General features: G+C 32.4%; 2 protein-coding genes across 2 annotated transcripts; one reads left to right on the top strand and one right to left on the bottom strand.

Moving 5' to 3' along the window:
* Nucleotides 1–2,608: 2,608 nt before the first annotated feature.
* LOC112524387 (NAD(P)H-quinone oxidoreductase subunit L, chloroplastic) lies at nt 2,609–4,072 on the top strand. Its single transcript, XM_025134178.1, has 5 exons — nt 2,609–2,779; nt 2,861–2,953; nt 3,028–3,138; nt 3,222–3,316; nt 3,754–4,072. Exons 1-5 carry the CDS (start codon nt 2,666–2,668, stop codon nt 3,902–3,904), a joined length of 564 nt encoding a protein of 187 aa, XP_024989946.1. The 5' UTR covers nt 2,609–2,665; the 3' UTR covers nt 3,905–4,072.
* LOC112524386 lies at nt 4,062–10,314 on the bottom strand. The gene is made up of 10 exons (XM_025134177.1): nt 9,789–10,314; nt 9,237–9,374; nt 7,491–7,679; nt 6,057–6,194; nt 5,833–5,954; nt 5,613–5,745; nt 5,401–5,530; nt 5,240–5,319; nt 4,980–5,114; nt 4,062–4,675 (listed from the first exon to the last, which is right to left on the bottom strand). Exons 1-10 carry the CDS (start codon nt 10,239–10,241, stop codon nt 4,436–4,438), a joined length of 1,758 nt encoding a protein of 585 aa, XP_024989945.1. The 5' UTR covers nt 10,242–10,314; the 3' UTR covers nt 4,062–4,435.
* Between the last annotated feature and the right edge of the window lie 6,067 nt (nt 10,315–16,381).

The following is a 16,381-nucleotide window of genomic DNA, read 5'->3' on the forward strand; positions in this document are numbered from 1 at the left end:
AATGAGAAAGTTTAATGATTTTTTTCATTCAAAAAAATAATTTACGAACCAAACCATTCAAAATGAGAAAATTTCTTGAGTTTTTTTAGACTTTTTTCATTTAATTATAGATGTATAAAAAAAACTCATAGCCCGGTCCAGACCTGGCTCAAAAAAAGCTCCTGTCTAGTGAGTCTAAAGCCCAGTCGGTCATCTCGAAATATTGGCAGTAGACCTAAGGCTTGACTCAGCGTTAAAAAAGTCCAATTAAGCTAGAAAAAGCCTGATCGAGACCTTTATTAACCACAAAGCTTGGGTATTTTTTATTGCTCGTTGAAAATGGGCTTCTAAGGTTCGAACATTGTGCATTTCTAGATTCAGTTACGAGTTTTTATTTAATGGCATTTTTCAGTAGTTCGAACTTAAATCAACAATTAATAACAGCAAGTTTAAAATTTGAGTGATCAACTACCCAAAAAAGTTAGTTAGCATTAGCACCTTTTTTTAGAACGCTTCACCGATGCAAATGATGTTGGTTGCACTCCACTTTGAGTGTGATAAGAAATCTTAAACTTCCATGGTTGTTTGCATTATAAAACCTATTTTTTATGAGATGGCTGGAAAAATAAATCTAATAATTTAATCAAAATGATTATGTATTTACAAAATATTGTATGGATTAAACCTATTTCATTCTATTCAAGACGTGTTATGTTTTTGGAGGATGAAATGAATATAAATAGTTTTAAAAATATTTTATTCTTGAAAAAGAAATTATTTTTTCATTTATTTCATAATTTTTATGAACATTTTATGGTTTAAAGACTGATTGATTAATATTCACTAGAAGGATACTCGTAAAATTTAGTGAGATATATCTTGTTTTAATTTTTTTTCTTCAGTCAATGTTATAATACAGTTTATGTGGTTTTGATAAAGCGACAATGTTTTTATTTTTGAATAAATATAAATATCAAAAAGAAATTGAAAAAAATATTGATATTTGTACCAAACTAACTATTTAATTTTTTTTTCCTTTTTTGTGTATTTCTTTAATTCATTTTTTTTTTATTTTTGGTTTAATATAATTTTTTATAAATATGATAATTATGTTAAAACTCAATGATTATCTTAATTATATTTTATATTTAAAATGAGATGTTTATCTTGTATTTGATTATGTTTATCTACAGTTAATTACACGAATTTAAAAATGAAGTTTTAATAAGTTGTACTTACGTAAAATTACTTGTAATCTTGAATTTTAAGTAATATGCATTAATAAACAGTACTTCATACATAAAAATGGTTTTTTAAGAGTTTTTTTATCAAATATTTATAAAATGGCTTTCTTGAATTTTAAGGATATTTGCACAATGTAGTGAGATATATTTTGTTTTAATTTTTTTTTGTTCTGTCGATGTTATAATACAGTTTATGTAGTTTTGATAAAGCGATAATGTTTTTATTTTTGAATAAATATAAATATGAAAATATCAAAAAAATAGAAAAAAAATATTGATATCAGTACGAAACTAACTATTTAATTTTTTTCCTTTTTTATGTATTAATTAATTAATTTTTTTTTTATTTTTGGCTTAATATAATCTTTTTATAAAGATGATAATTATGTTAGAATTCAATGATTATTCTAATTATATTTTAGATTTTTTATATTTAAAATGAGATATTTGTCTGCAGTTAATTAGACGAATTAAAAAATGGAGTTTTAATAAGTTGTACTTACATAAAATTACTTGTAATCTTGAATTTTAATTAATATGCATCAATAAGCAATACTTTATGCATAAAAGAATGGTTTTTAAGAGTTTTTGTCAAATATTTTATAATATAGTATAGATACAAATATAATTATGGCATGGTTCCAAATAATTGTACAGAAAGTTTTGTATTTTAAAAAAAGTTACGCAAGTTAATCTGAACATCTATGATTAGCAGAAGAAAAAAAAAATTATCTCTTCAACAACATTTTTATTTTCATTATTACAATTGCATTTGAAAAAGAAAACTAGAAATGTTGTATCATGTAATATTTTGTAAACATTTTTTATAGATTATAAACTATGTTGATATTTTTATAATTTATTTAACTGGTTTAAAAATTTATTGTAACATTTTAATTTTAATGACTTAACGAAATACTATTTTGTTTTATTTTATTTTTTTAAACAATTTAAAGAAAATGAAATCATCATCCACAACCGAAATTGGGTTGGCAGAATTGAGTGGCTACGCTACGTTGTGATTTGTGAACCTTGTCACTTGCCCATTTGTATTTTTTCTAATAAATCTATTATTTTCTTTAGTTTTAATTCGGAAAAAGTATGAAATAAATTAAAATAATAACATATCTCATAATTTTATTGGTTCAAATTGTTGTTAATCCTTTATTTTTTATGTTCCATATTTGAGAGAGGGGTTTTTTTTATCAATTAAAATTTAAAAATATATAAGTTTCAACTATATAAGCAAACTTGGTTGATCCAAAATGTAAATTATAATATATATTTTTTAAAATAATACGTATACGTAATTTTAGTGATTATTAATCTAGACAATAATTGTTGATGATAATTTTGCATTTATAGTTTTAAAATATTAAAGGGAGAAAAGGATAACAAGGGAGTACATATTCATATAAACACACATATGCTCACAAACAAAAATGAGCTTCAACATCCCAAAGGCTTTGCCTTCTCTTCCTCAATGCAAATTCCACCCTCTCTCTACTCCATTCAATTCAAAACAATCCCATGTCTACAAGCCACACAAGTCCTTTGTAAGTCCACTTATCATTGGTATCTCAATCATGCAAACATGTATTACAAAATTATATTGAAATTAACTTTTGGTTATACAGAAACTCGTAATTGTCAATCAAAAGAAGAGGGACCATGTTTTTGCTTTGAGCAAACCCAATCTGATAATACAAGTCGGAGCACTTTTGACTACTGTAAGTTATCGTTTTCACTTTCTTGAACTGAAAACATTGTGTTTGATTTGATTGAGATGAGATGAGAAGAACAGGTTGTTAGTGAACCGGCTTTTGCGGTGACTGGAGTAAACAATGAAGAGGATATTGTGTGGGTGTTGATTCAATTAGCCATATTTGCCTTCTTCTATCTTCTAGTGTCACCAGTAAGTGAGAAGCTTGGTTTTAATCATTTTTTGTGATGAGTTTTTTAGGATGAGTGGTTTGAGGAGTTGGTATGAATTTGCAGCCATTCATTATGAACTGGCTGAGGATAAGATGGTACAAAAGAAATCTTTTGGAGATGTATGTGCAGTTTATGATTGTATTCATGTTCTTCCCAGGGTTAGTTTCTAATTCTCCCTTTCAATAATTACACTTGATTGTAGGAATCAATCAGTAGGATTATAGTATTTAATTTGGTACACGGTTTAAGAAAATCTACAATCAACTCAAGTATTTACACTGAAAACAAATGAAATCATTTGTGAATCAAAATAGATGCTATTAGTTTGTTACAACGATTATGAACAGATATTTAATTTAATTTGAAATATTTTGAAAAAAGTAAATCACAATGTTTTCCTTTTTTTTAAGCATGTTCAGCCATTTTATATCATCATTTAGTTCATTAACAAGTTTTTACCAAACATCAGTATCTATCAGCCAATTTGTTACTCAACAACTAGTTTTTCAACTAACAACTAATCCAATTTGTTACTCAACAACTAGTTTTTCAACTAACAACTAATCACAAGCCACACTTGTTTGAGTTGGTGCAGTATATTGCTGTGGGCTCCATTTTTGAACTTCAGGAAGTTCCCAAGAGATCCAGACATGAAGTACCCTTGGTCTGTCCCTGAAGATCCTTCCAAAATTCGCAACTCTTACCGAAAGTTCCCTTGGGCTACTCTTGATGATTATGAAGTTTAAAAGAATACAAACTTCTTCTGTCCTTCCTTCTTATGTATCATAACGACATATAAATTTACTATTTTTTTCTGTAAAAATGTCACACAACCATGACCTATTGAGCTACTTAAAAGGACTTGATGGTGAATGTCAAAGAAACAATGATGGGAGTAAAGGGTTATGATCCTATGTTAAGGACATAAAATACATCTCATTCAGGATCAAACACAACATCAAACTTTTGGAGAATTCAAGGTATTAAAGCTGAACAACTTGAAACTACAAAGATAAACCTGAAAGGGAACATCCGCCTCAACCCAAAAGGAAGAAAAAAAAACAGATTCGAAAATGAACAGAAATGAAAAGAAAGAAACAAAATCGCTTAAAAACCGGCTTGAACTGCATCTACTTTTAGTTGGAACATCGTTCTAGAAGAGGGGGGAAACCTTAAATAGAAATACCTCATTCTCTCTTTCCTTTTACCAAGGGCAAATTTGACCTTGTGTATGTAGGTCAACTAGCCGCATGTTAGAGATTCGAACCACTGTTTTCTTAAGCTGATTGCTGGAGGTTGAACATTTCGGTTAACTTGGTCAAGTCCAAGGACTCCAAGGCGGTTGGAGGGATGAAAGCGATCCCCATACCAATGGCAATGATAACCAGGGCCATACCTTTGACGCATCCCCACCCACGTGATAGTCTTCCCAGTAACACCTTACAGTACTTGTCTGCTTCCCTGTACAGCGCTTGCTGACCAACAGATTTCTCTCCCTCTGTCAAAGCATTCTCATTCTGTAGATACGAATTGAAACATCACAAAATAAGCGCTCTTTGTTTAAATCGGCACTAACTTAGGTAATCCACACCCTAATGCTTTGCATCTTTGGTGTCACAAGCTTATTATATTACAGATATTGTAAGATTAAAATATTATTCTTGCATTAAGATAAGAGCATTTTTTAACTCAAGCCACATGCATCGATTAATTATCAAACTCATAAAAGCAGAGGGTTTGAAACCCCAAAATCGAAAGATGACTCTTTTTGAGGAGGGAGCATAATGGTAACAATATGAGAAAATGGAAGAGATGTGATACCATGCTCTTAAAGCTCCTGAGAGTTCCAGCCAGAGCTTCAAGAGAAGACTGTTTTACAGATAACTCCTTCCACTGTTCGGCAAGCCTTCTCAGAATCACAACGCTTGCTTCTAGATTATCCGTGTAGACCTTCTCCTGTACAAAGTATATTTGGTAAATTCATATATGCAAATTCATCATTTCGTATAAGCAAAATGAAATCAAAGAAAGAATTATAATGCTATCACATAAAAATAAATTTGATGAACAGTAGAACTCACCCATTGCTTATAAGAATCAGGATTTTGTGTTAAGCACCAGATAAAAATACCAGCTGCCTCATAGGATAGCTCAGGGGTTCCTACCAAAGAAGCAACATCAAGGAAATTGAGTCTTCCAATAATTTCAAGTTGAAGTTTCTTTTTAATTTTGAAAAGCGTACCTTCTCCTGAAGCTTTCAAAGAAACGGTCATGATTTGTTGAGAAACTTGTTTCATGGCTTTACTTCCAGGGGAACCAGCAAGAGCCACCTCCTTGAGTGTAGGATATACAGCTTCAAACCTTTCAGTTGCCTGCATCATAACATAATCAGACAATTAAGTATACCAGTATCTTAAAGAAATGGAGTAACAAGTGTCCCTACTAAATTCCTACCTTAACTCGAGCTGAAGATGAAGGGAAGGTTACTCTCAATAGCAGGTCAAGTGCTGATGGTGGCATTAAACGCTCTCCCTTCCGCACAGCGCCATTTACTAAAATAGTGCGAGCCTTTGGGGCAGATAGAATTCTAAGATGATAATTAAAAAAAAAGATTTAGAAGTTTGTAAAGCTGAGAGTGAACCAACAAAGAGTGAAGAAAAAGGTGGACTTAAACCTTTCCACTAACTGCAAAATTAGATCCCTGGTCTGAGGATTAGAGCCTGATTTACCCCCAACTATGGGTAATACTAAATGGGACCAACAGTACAAACCAACAGAGAGATCTCCATGCGACGCCTACATAATATAGATTCAGTGTTAGCACATAACGCTTCTATATGGAAGCAAAGAAGGCATCATGTTCGACAACATTATTGTGTTATTGAGTTATGGACTCACCTGTGCTACGATCCACACAATAATTGGAAGCTTATCTTGTCCCTGATACTTGGAAGTTTCCCTTAGAGTTGGCAATGCACTAATCAACACATCAGGTTTCCTTCGCAACACCATTGCTAATGCTACAAAAATACCAACCTGCCAAGAATTTTGTAGGAATGAAAAATCAGCTAATGAATATGCACATAGAGATTCAGTTCAGTTACATTCAAGCATGAATTTTAAAGTAGGATTTAGGCACCAAGGACAAGTAGAAAAATTGCAAAAATAAAGTATACTTAATACAAAAACATCAAAGTAGAAATAGAAAGGAAAAAAGAATATAATAGTATCCACATAAAGTACAATAAACCTTAATGGCTGACAGGCTTAATTACTAAGGAAAGTTAGTCTTTCATTTTGAGACAGTAGCCTTGTGGCTGGAATACTATATCTAACGTCTGGGGATCCTTAAAACATAAGAAACTACTCCCATCGGAAAGCTTGCCGATCAAAAGACTCGAAAAAAGAAAAAAAAAATAACATGCAATCAACAGACTGAATTACAATGGCACTTTTTTTCTAGTTCTAAATTAATGAGGTAATAAGGTTAAAGAGTTCCTTGTATCTAGAACATAATAGAACTGCTATTAAGAAAAATACATCTCTACATGTAGTTCCTAAAGATGTCCATAAAAAGTGTTTGCATAGTTTTATGTAGTGGTAAATTGTGTATTTTTAATAATTAGACAAACTCATTTCAATTCCAGAGTTGAAATGTAGGCTTGTTTGAAACTAAAAAGTTAACTCACAACTCCACGTCTAATACGAAATGGGTTTTGTATCATATGTTATCATTGGTCATGCAGGTATTTAGTGTAAGATTGTACTCTATGAGTTCATGGGTTGGTGGTTGTACGTGACAAAAACCCTAGTATGTTTTCTGAGATTTGTTGTACCTACAAGTAACCAGTAGATGTAAAAAAAGAAGATTTTTAAAAACTTACAGCACTGTGCAAGTTGTCTTGGTTCAATGGTCCTGAATTCCAAAACACATCAAAAACTTGTCTTTTTAGGCATTAGATGTTTAAGCAGTTGCCCAAGAGGGAAGGACACAAAAATTTGATATTGCTTATTTCTTTGAGACCTTGTGGATTTGTATGATGCTCATGCAAGCTTCAATCTATCTAGGAATAGGCTTATGATAGACAATGGGAACACAAACAAGTTTGTTTACATGACCACAGTGCTGATCATAGAAAGTCCTACAGCATGAAGCCAAAACTACCCTTACATGTTCCTAGTTACTGTGTATCAATACCTTCCTACATGCTTTTCGTATTCAGAATAGACAATTTGTCATCCTCTGTTTTCTACCATTTGATATATGAAAAATTAACATATAAAAAGGATACTTTATCGAGAAGAAAATGTTGGGAGATCCCACCATCGTACCTGAGATTTCGAGGATATCTTTTGGGTACCTTTCTTTGATCCCTTTGCATTGCCCTGTTGGCTTGCAAAGTCAGCGAGTATGCTGTCTAAGGACCATAGAACAAAAGAACCAAGGGCTTCCGGAGATCGGTTACTGATCCAGTCAACTGATGTCTTGTAAACAGCTTCAGGGATATGTGTCACTGGATTCTGCAAAAGAAAAAAAGAGAGAATTTGGAAAAAGAGTAAGAATAAACGGTTTGACTACATCCAAGAACCATAATTCCTGGTAAGTTAGAAACTTTATTTATGTTCATGATAATAGGTTAGTATGAGAATTTCTTCTATGTGGACATAGCATTAACATATCTGAACAGAACATGTGAACAAGGAAGATGGATGACCCATACAAATGAAGATTAGGATGCTTGCAGAATCTATGTCTGACATCCAAATTTTCATAAAGCATTAAAATAAACCATTTTCCCTTAAATAGGTTGATTTCATGTGATGGGTCCTGAAATCTAATAACAAGACGGCCAAATAAGACAATTGTGATATTTCTGCATCAAATTAACAAAGTCTTAAACAAGTATGTAAAGATTCAGATACAAGCATTCCAGTTAATTTATTATAAAGAGAAAAACATGTTGAAACTTTTATACCAATTAAGATGCAAAGACCACAATTAGCTTCTTATTATAGAAAGTTATAAGAAGATTGCCATTGATGAAACAAATATGCTACAATGTTAAGAATAATAATCTTGCATCTAAGAGAGTTGTAAGCATTTTACTTGGTACAAAAATCCAGTCACCATCCAGAAGTTGGAATTAGAACATATGTTTCCAAGAGCAACTTTGAAAAAAAGTTGGTAGTAGTACATGCTGGAGATATTTTGCTCTAATAGCAGCAAGTGGGTGAAATGCGTCTGTAAACCAAAGATGTATCTAGATATGCTCATGCTCATTACCTATGTTGAATTATTATTTATTGGAAAATTCACCTTTACCAACATTCTGACGAACAAATGGAATGACATAGAATTGCAATTATTATCAAAATCACAGGCATGAGATTTGGTCTCCCTCCTGTTAAACTTGTATCACCATTTCTTGAATATTGGAAATTCTGATGTTTTACACTTCGTGTGCATGGACCAAATCACAGATCATAAGCAAGTTAATGGATTAACATAATAAGCTCCAATATACTCTTGGTTCAAAGTTCAAACAAATGTAACTTCATTTCTAGTTGTCAAGCATACAAGAATATTGGTTGATCAGATAGACAAAAAAAAGAAACAGTTCCTTTACATTAAGACGATGGAAAGGGTTCCATGACTTGCAACATATTACTGAAACAATAATACCAGATACATCCTATTCAAACTCATCATACCTCAGTCTGCATTTCACCCACACCTCATTCATGTCAGTGAGTAAAACAGAACAATCTCCCTATTCTTTATGTTAAATTGTTAATGTAACTCTTTCTTGTATCTAAGTAAATTCTAGTTGCTGCATTCACCCAATTCATATCAGATGTAAAATTGGTACAGTTCCTTATTATTTGCTTAATCTTATTCATCTATTTCTCACCATTGAAAAAATTTGTACTGGAGCTAGCAGTTCAGTGAGCTTCAAAACAAAAGACACCAGATCATACAAAGGGCTCAACATATTTAGATTTCACAACTAGTTTATATTACAAAGCCATACAAATTATACATTAAGTAACAAGCTGAAGAGTCTCAAAAGAACTTACATCTGCAACCTTTGCGACAGCAGACTCTCTCAATAACTTCACCCAAGGAAACTGTGAAGCACTGACACTAGAAAATGCTCGTCCAAAGTAATCAGCAAACCTCATCAACTGTATCTCATGTTGCGTCTCAAATGAAGCCTGTGTGTATAACCAAATCCACATGATTAGTGTTGGTTCCTAAAAGTTCAACTAAGTACCAAACTAGTTCCAAAAAGAATCTATAAAGTAACGTAAAAAATTATCTTATTTTTCTCTCAACAGTGCGTGCTGTGGTGTTTAACGTGTTTTTAACCAAGCCCTACATTCAATGTACAGCCAAATTCAAGATCAAATTCCTGAAACTATAAAACAAGTTTGAACCAATTACAGATCAGTTTAGACAAAATACCAAACTAAACCTAACCTAACTCTAACCATGTTTCCTGCCTACTTAAAACGAATCCTTCCAATCCAACAAACGAATTTCAAAAAATTCAAGAAATTTCAGCTACTAATAAAACAATCCTTTCAAATCGGTTAAACTACGAAACTGAATCTAAATTATTCACTCACCGATACATCGGACAGAAAATTAGCCAAGTCAGCTGCATCGATCTTCGCCGCCGCTTCCGGAACCGTAACCTTAGGTTTCTTTACCTTCTTTGGCTTCGTCTTCTTCTCCTCAGTGACACCATTACCAACCCCATTGGCAACAACCTCTTCATCGCTATCCTCATAATCAGAGTAGTTATTCTTCTTTGACGATCTAGCCGGAGGGGCAGGATCGTAAATCGCCAAATTCGCTAATCTCTCAGCTTCAATAACCTTCCTACGCTCCTCTGATTTCTTCTCAATAGATGTGAATACATTATCAACAACAGAAACGGAAGATCCGTTAGAAAGTACCTTCGCCGGCTGCTGCTGCTGCTTCGCCGGATTCTTCCTCTGCTTCTTAGGGTAAGTTACCTTTTGCCATCCGTGATTGTTGTTGCTTTCTTCAGCAATGATGTTCGATTCAAACTCCATTTTTCTGAATTGGAATGAAGAGAGATTTGATAGAGAGGAGATTGGGAATTTTAGACGGGAAGAACGATGGAAATGCGAAGGGTAGAGTTTCGTGTTCGAATTGGAGACTTTTACTAGCAAAATGAGTTGACCAGGGATGGGTGTGGCAGCGTCGGGCAGTTGACCCTATTTGCTATGAAAGTTGTACAGTATGCATAAAAACTTGTACCGAGAGTATAAAACGACTGTCTTGTATTGTATAACTAGTCGAGGGTGATCACATGCGGCCACATGGTGTATATTGCAACAAATGTTATTGTATAAAAATGAAAAATTAATCATAAAAATCTCATTTTTTGGTGTAATTTGTTTAAATCAAAGTTTCATTACACTTTAAATGATTCTATGCTTAAAAACAAACGTGTAACTTAGAGGTCGTTTACTAAACGTTTATCCAGTAAGTGTTTATTGGGTAATTTTCTTTACCGGATGAACATGACAATGGTCAAAAATCTTACCCGGTAAGAGGAATGATACAGATGAAGAGTCTTACTCGGTAAGTGAAGGTGACGACTCTTATCCGGGTAAGCGTTTACCGGATAAATTGTTGCATACGATATCATTTTGATGTACTCGGTAAAATAAATTGCAATATTGACTCCTAAAGGTAAGAGCTTACCGGGTAAGCATTTAGGTAAACAACCTCTTATTCTAATTTTTAAGAGTAAATTATATCTTAGTCCCTATGTTACACTTGAAATTTGGATTTGATTCCAAAAGGGCTAAAACGTATTAAGTACACCGGTGGTTCCTATTTTTTTATTTTCATGACATTTTAATCCTTCGAGTTAACCATGTTAACTTAAAGTAATCATACGCCTCTCATGGAAGGGAACTTCTCTCTAGCTTGCTTAGCATAGAGTTCCTACTTGCATGAAAAACGTTCCCCCTCGCCTCACGTGGAAACTCTTATCACGACCTCTCTCACGTTAAAGGGGAAGGCTCACCGAGATGATTTGAAAATCGTCATTTTATCTTTCTATTTTACAGCAAAGATATATAACCCTCAAATCTAAAGATCCATCTCAAAATCTACATACGTTACATCTTGTGATTCACATTGATCTTTAGCTTTGGAAAGGTTGTCCTGAGGTTGGAGATATTGGAGTGATTCACCCATAAGTAGGTTTTGTCGTGTAGAAATGGAACCAAAGGAGGGTAGTTTGTTGGAGGTTCTTCGCCTCATATTTGTCCTCATGTACGGTTTGTTGTCTATTGTTCGTCATATATGGTTCTTTGTCTCTTGTTTGTGGAGACTTAACCAGATACGAGGGTGATAGGTGAGTTTCAATGAAATGGAACGAGAGGGGTATCACCGAGAACCATACAAATGGAGAAGGTATCACATTCAATATGAAAAAGTAAATTTCATTTATTTTTTAAATGGGAAAAAAAAAAAGTAAAATGACGAGTTTGTCCGTCACATGTTAGGGTTAAAGATCTCCGATTAACAATAAACGTTATAAAAAATACCAAAATAGGAATCATTGATGTACTTGATGCTTTTTAAAGATCAAACCCAAAATTAAGCATCCACTCATTGACCAGTATGTAGTTGCTCTATTTTTAATGGTGGATTTTTTATAAAAATAAATTTATAATGATCAGGTATTATGTGTTTTTGTATGACTTAATATGATCATTATATATCTTAACTAATTTATCAGATGGTTAGTGATTTGTTTTATGGAGTTTGAAGAGGTTTAAGAATTTATATGTATGAAGTAATTACATGTATCTTTAACTTTTAAGGGATACACATTAACTATTATGAACCGTTTAAATTGTTGTTTTAAAATTTTGAACAAAATATTTTATAATCTAATATATAAATCTCTTAAAAATAAATTATTAAACATTAAATTTAAATTTACATACATAATTACAACTTATTACTCTATAGATCTAACTCACAACCAACTTATAAACACATACATAAATGCATAATAAGCGTCGAGCATTGTTAATATAAAGTAATTTTCGGTCATTATATTTATAAAGAATCATCATTATTCAAAATAAATAGACTTTTTCTAAATATAAACCATTTAAATTAAATCAAGTGTTGTAATATATTCATCTCTATCTTGATTTAGGTTTTTAAAATTTTGATTTAATTTTTTGGTGATTACAGGTAGATTTGGGTTTCATTTTGATTTTGAGTTTTGGTGATTAAGGTTAAAATTTGAATTTGATTTTAATTTTATTAGATTCCGGTTTGATTTTAGTCTGGAGTTTAGTTTGATTTTGAGGCTTGGATTTGTTTTTGAGTTTTTGGTGTGTGTTATATTTTATGGCGGCTAAAGATATGGTAATGGTCGGAGAAGATAAAGGTGGATGGCTATGTTAAAGATAATTATGTAACAGGTCCCTAAAGTTTGATGGTTTTTGTAAAAACAAGAAAACATGTAAAATGACTGAAATACTTCTCATTAAATTGGACTTAACGGACAAAGTTAATGGTCGTTAGAAGGAGTGACGAAATACGTTGGGAATCGACAAATGTGAGGGACAAATATATTAAAACTAAGTTGAGGGACGAAAGCTGTTGAAAGTGACAAGCGCTATGGACCAAAGGTGAACTTTACTCTATGTTAACAAAAACACAACATCATAAGTAATTGTTTGATTAAACGTTTTCGGCTCTCTATGTTTTTTATCTAGAAAAGTAAAACAAGTTATAAAAATTAAAAAATAGAGTAAATTAAACTTCTGGTCTATGTGGTTGTCATCCACTATCAACTCTCGTTCTTCGTTTGAACTAATTACTGTTTTGGTCACTGTGGTTGCCATTTTACTTCACTTTTGGTTCACATGGCTAAGTTTCGTTAAAAGGGTTCATTAAACTCGGTTTTTTTTTTGTCTTTTAATATTTTCTTTAATTTTCTATTAAAATTAAATACATATGTTATCGTATTATATATTACCATTGTTGTTATTACATTTATATACACACACAACAATCTAACCTAAACACCATGGAGACCAACATCGTCTTCTTCGCTGGACACCTTGTTGTCTCTTTATTTGCCGAAGACCTTCACCACTGTCTCATTTGTTGGATCAAATCTATACAACCCCACCACCAAGTATCCTTAAATTGAGGGAATTCAAATGAGCACAACTGCAAGCCCTAATTGTAGTTTTTAAAGATCATAAGGATCCTAACAGATATAAACTTTAAAGAGTAACTCTTGTTTCTGAAACAACTCCATACCTTACCATTTGATGTACTTTTGGAAGAAAAAACCATAGAGAACAGTGCATAATGTTATTTGTTGTAAATTATAATCAAGATTTGAACAAAATCATTATTTGACATTTAGGTAGTCGAATTAACGTCAACAATAAACTAAACAAACTTAAGTGAGGAGGGGGATGGGGGTTGCAGGTCTACCAGAAACCAACCCCTATTTTCTCGGTACCAAACCACAAAGCAATCCCAAATCAAACAACAACAAAACCCAATTTTATAGTTCAGCGGCAAATTTACATAAGAAGCCTTGAGTTGAATCAAAAACCATAAACCAAAATCATCTGAAGTTAAATCAAAACAAAATAAATATTAAAGCTATAATGGTTTACCGTGGTGATAATAATCAACAATAACTCCAATGTGTAGAAAGGAGGTGCATATCGGTGAGTCTAGAGATGGCCAAATGGGCCCGACCTGGGACCAGCGGAGGACCGGGACTGGGACCAACTTGGGACTAGCCCGACACGGTCCCAAACGGGACAAAACCAGTATGGGACCGAGTATGATCGTGACACCCTAAAAGGATGTCGATAAATAAATATGAAAAAAATGGGGAAAAGATAAAAATGAAACTTGGACAAAAAAATGTGAAGAAAAACGTGAAAAGGGCCAATCATATCATTTAATGAAAGTGAGAAGTAAAAAAAAAGAGTTTTTACTCAATCGGCCTAAAAATGAAAGAAAATGTTTGGCCGGGATTTGAAAACAACTTCTTTAAAGCTTCCTATTGATTCGAATTTTCATTAATTAAGACAAAAAAGTTTCAGATGTTATGTAGCCAACATTTCCTCTACACTTTTGCTTCAAGAAAATCAGTATTTCGTCGAGTTTTGATAGAGAAATCGGAGGTTGAAGTTCGAATTTGAAAAAAGCTCTATATATTGACTATTGGAGGTAAAACACTCAACCAATTTTTGAGTTCTTTATATGGTTAACAACTTTTTCAGGTTCTCTATCGAACCTTAATAGTTTTATATCTCAAATTTTAGTTTTGGAGGTTCGATTTTTAATTTTTCGAGTGATTTTCGAACCTAATCTTAAAATTAGCAAATGAGACTCGATACTTGATGGTGTTCGTTGATTTTTATTCATATGGTTAAGGACAATGATTTTCTAGAAGTTTTGTAAAAACAAACACTAAAAACGATCGAAAAACAAGTGAGAATAGGTGAAAAATGCCAACAGCCATTGTTGGCCGTGGCCGGCGCCAAGACGCGTTCTGGCCGACACTAAGGCACGACTAGGCCGACGAGACCGGGCTGGATGCATAGGGATGCTTTTCTTTGGGCCAATTTTTGTTCGGATGTTTCTTCTGGATGTTTGGTTATTGTTTGGGCCATATCAGATTTGTTAAATAAGGTCCAACAACGATTATTTCGGGCTTAGGTTAATTAGGATATAATTATTTATATTATATTAATTATTTAGTTTACTTGCTAAGTTAATTAGTATATTACTTAAAATTATTGTTTAATTAATATATTCATTTATTTTAGAATATTGAATTTAATTAATTAATTATATCATAAAGAGGTGTTTATAATGTTGTTTATTTAAATTTAAGGGATGGATTCTAAGCGTCGTATTTTAGTTAAATATCATTGAGACGTTCCAATGCGGAGCATATGTTTTCTTATAGTTACTAAAACGATAAATTGATATCAAGAGTCATTATCAAGTATAAAATTTAGAGATTTATTAAATTATTTTGATAACTAAATAATGGGAGTAAAATATCATAGTTTGAGTTAAATATTTACTGAGACGCTTTAATTTAGAAAGATGGACTTATAAGATTATAAAAAGATTATTTTGACGTTTTGGGATGTCGACAAGATTTAGACTTGGGGTTTGACTAAAGTTAGTCGAGGTTGACCAAGAGCCGATTTTTAGCTTATTTGACACATAAATATTTTAAAGATGATATCAACTGGTGATACTTGAGATGTTAACAGGCTCGATTTTGGGGTTTGACTTAAGGTCGGGGTTGAGTTTGACTATTGTTGACTTTTGAAGAAGTTAAGTCATTGGTTATATATTATGATACGAAATGTATAATCTTCGGTCAAGAGCTATCAGTAGCCGATCTACACGGGCAAGTGAGTCTTCATGAGACTTACAATGGGATGCATGTTTACGTACAAATTTATTTTCGAGCATCATATGATTTGTGTGGTGATGTGTACGTATGTATGATGTTTCAGTTTACATACATTATACAATATATTTTACATGTATGTTATTTTTTGATTAGTTGCATGCTATGTATTTATTTTGTTTCTAAATAACTCTATCATGTTCTTTCATATGGGAGTTTTATGATCAGTTTTAACAAGTGGACATTTGACCAGGGTGTCACACGACAAATGGCACGAGCCCGCAATAAGTGCCCAGACAGGTGCAGGTCCAACAATTCAATGAATGTCAGTGACTAAATGACCCATACCCGATAGACAGTTTATGAGATCTCTCTTCTTTCGGTGTTGCATGTTTTTTCAGAAAATGCATACTATTTGGTATGGAGTTTACAGGTTGATATGTATGATGCGAAATGATTTTTACCCACGTAAACCATGAACTCACCGAGCTTTACAAGTTGACTGTAATATGCATATTAGGGACAAAAGGTTTCATGTTGGACAAAGAAAAAATGCACACATAGAGACTTGTCTAGTTCATCTAAGTCAACATGTTCAAACATTTATGATAGATAAATTTGTTACGCAATCCGGTATAGGACGGGTTAGAACTCAATAATTAGATATTTGGTTTAATAATATAATTTTTTATAAATATAATAATTAATTATTTTATTAGAACTCAATAATCATCATAATTATATTTT

The sequence above is a fragment of the Cynara cardunculus genome (assembly GCF_001531365.2).
Source record: "Cynara cardunculus var. scolymus isolate 2C chromosome LG 13, CcrdV1, whole genome shotgun sequence".
Taxonomy (NCBI): domain Eukaryota; kingdom Viridiplantae; phylum Streptophyta; class Magnoliopsida; order Asterales; family Asteraceae; genus Cynara; species Cynara cardunculus.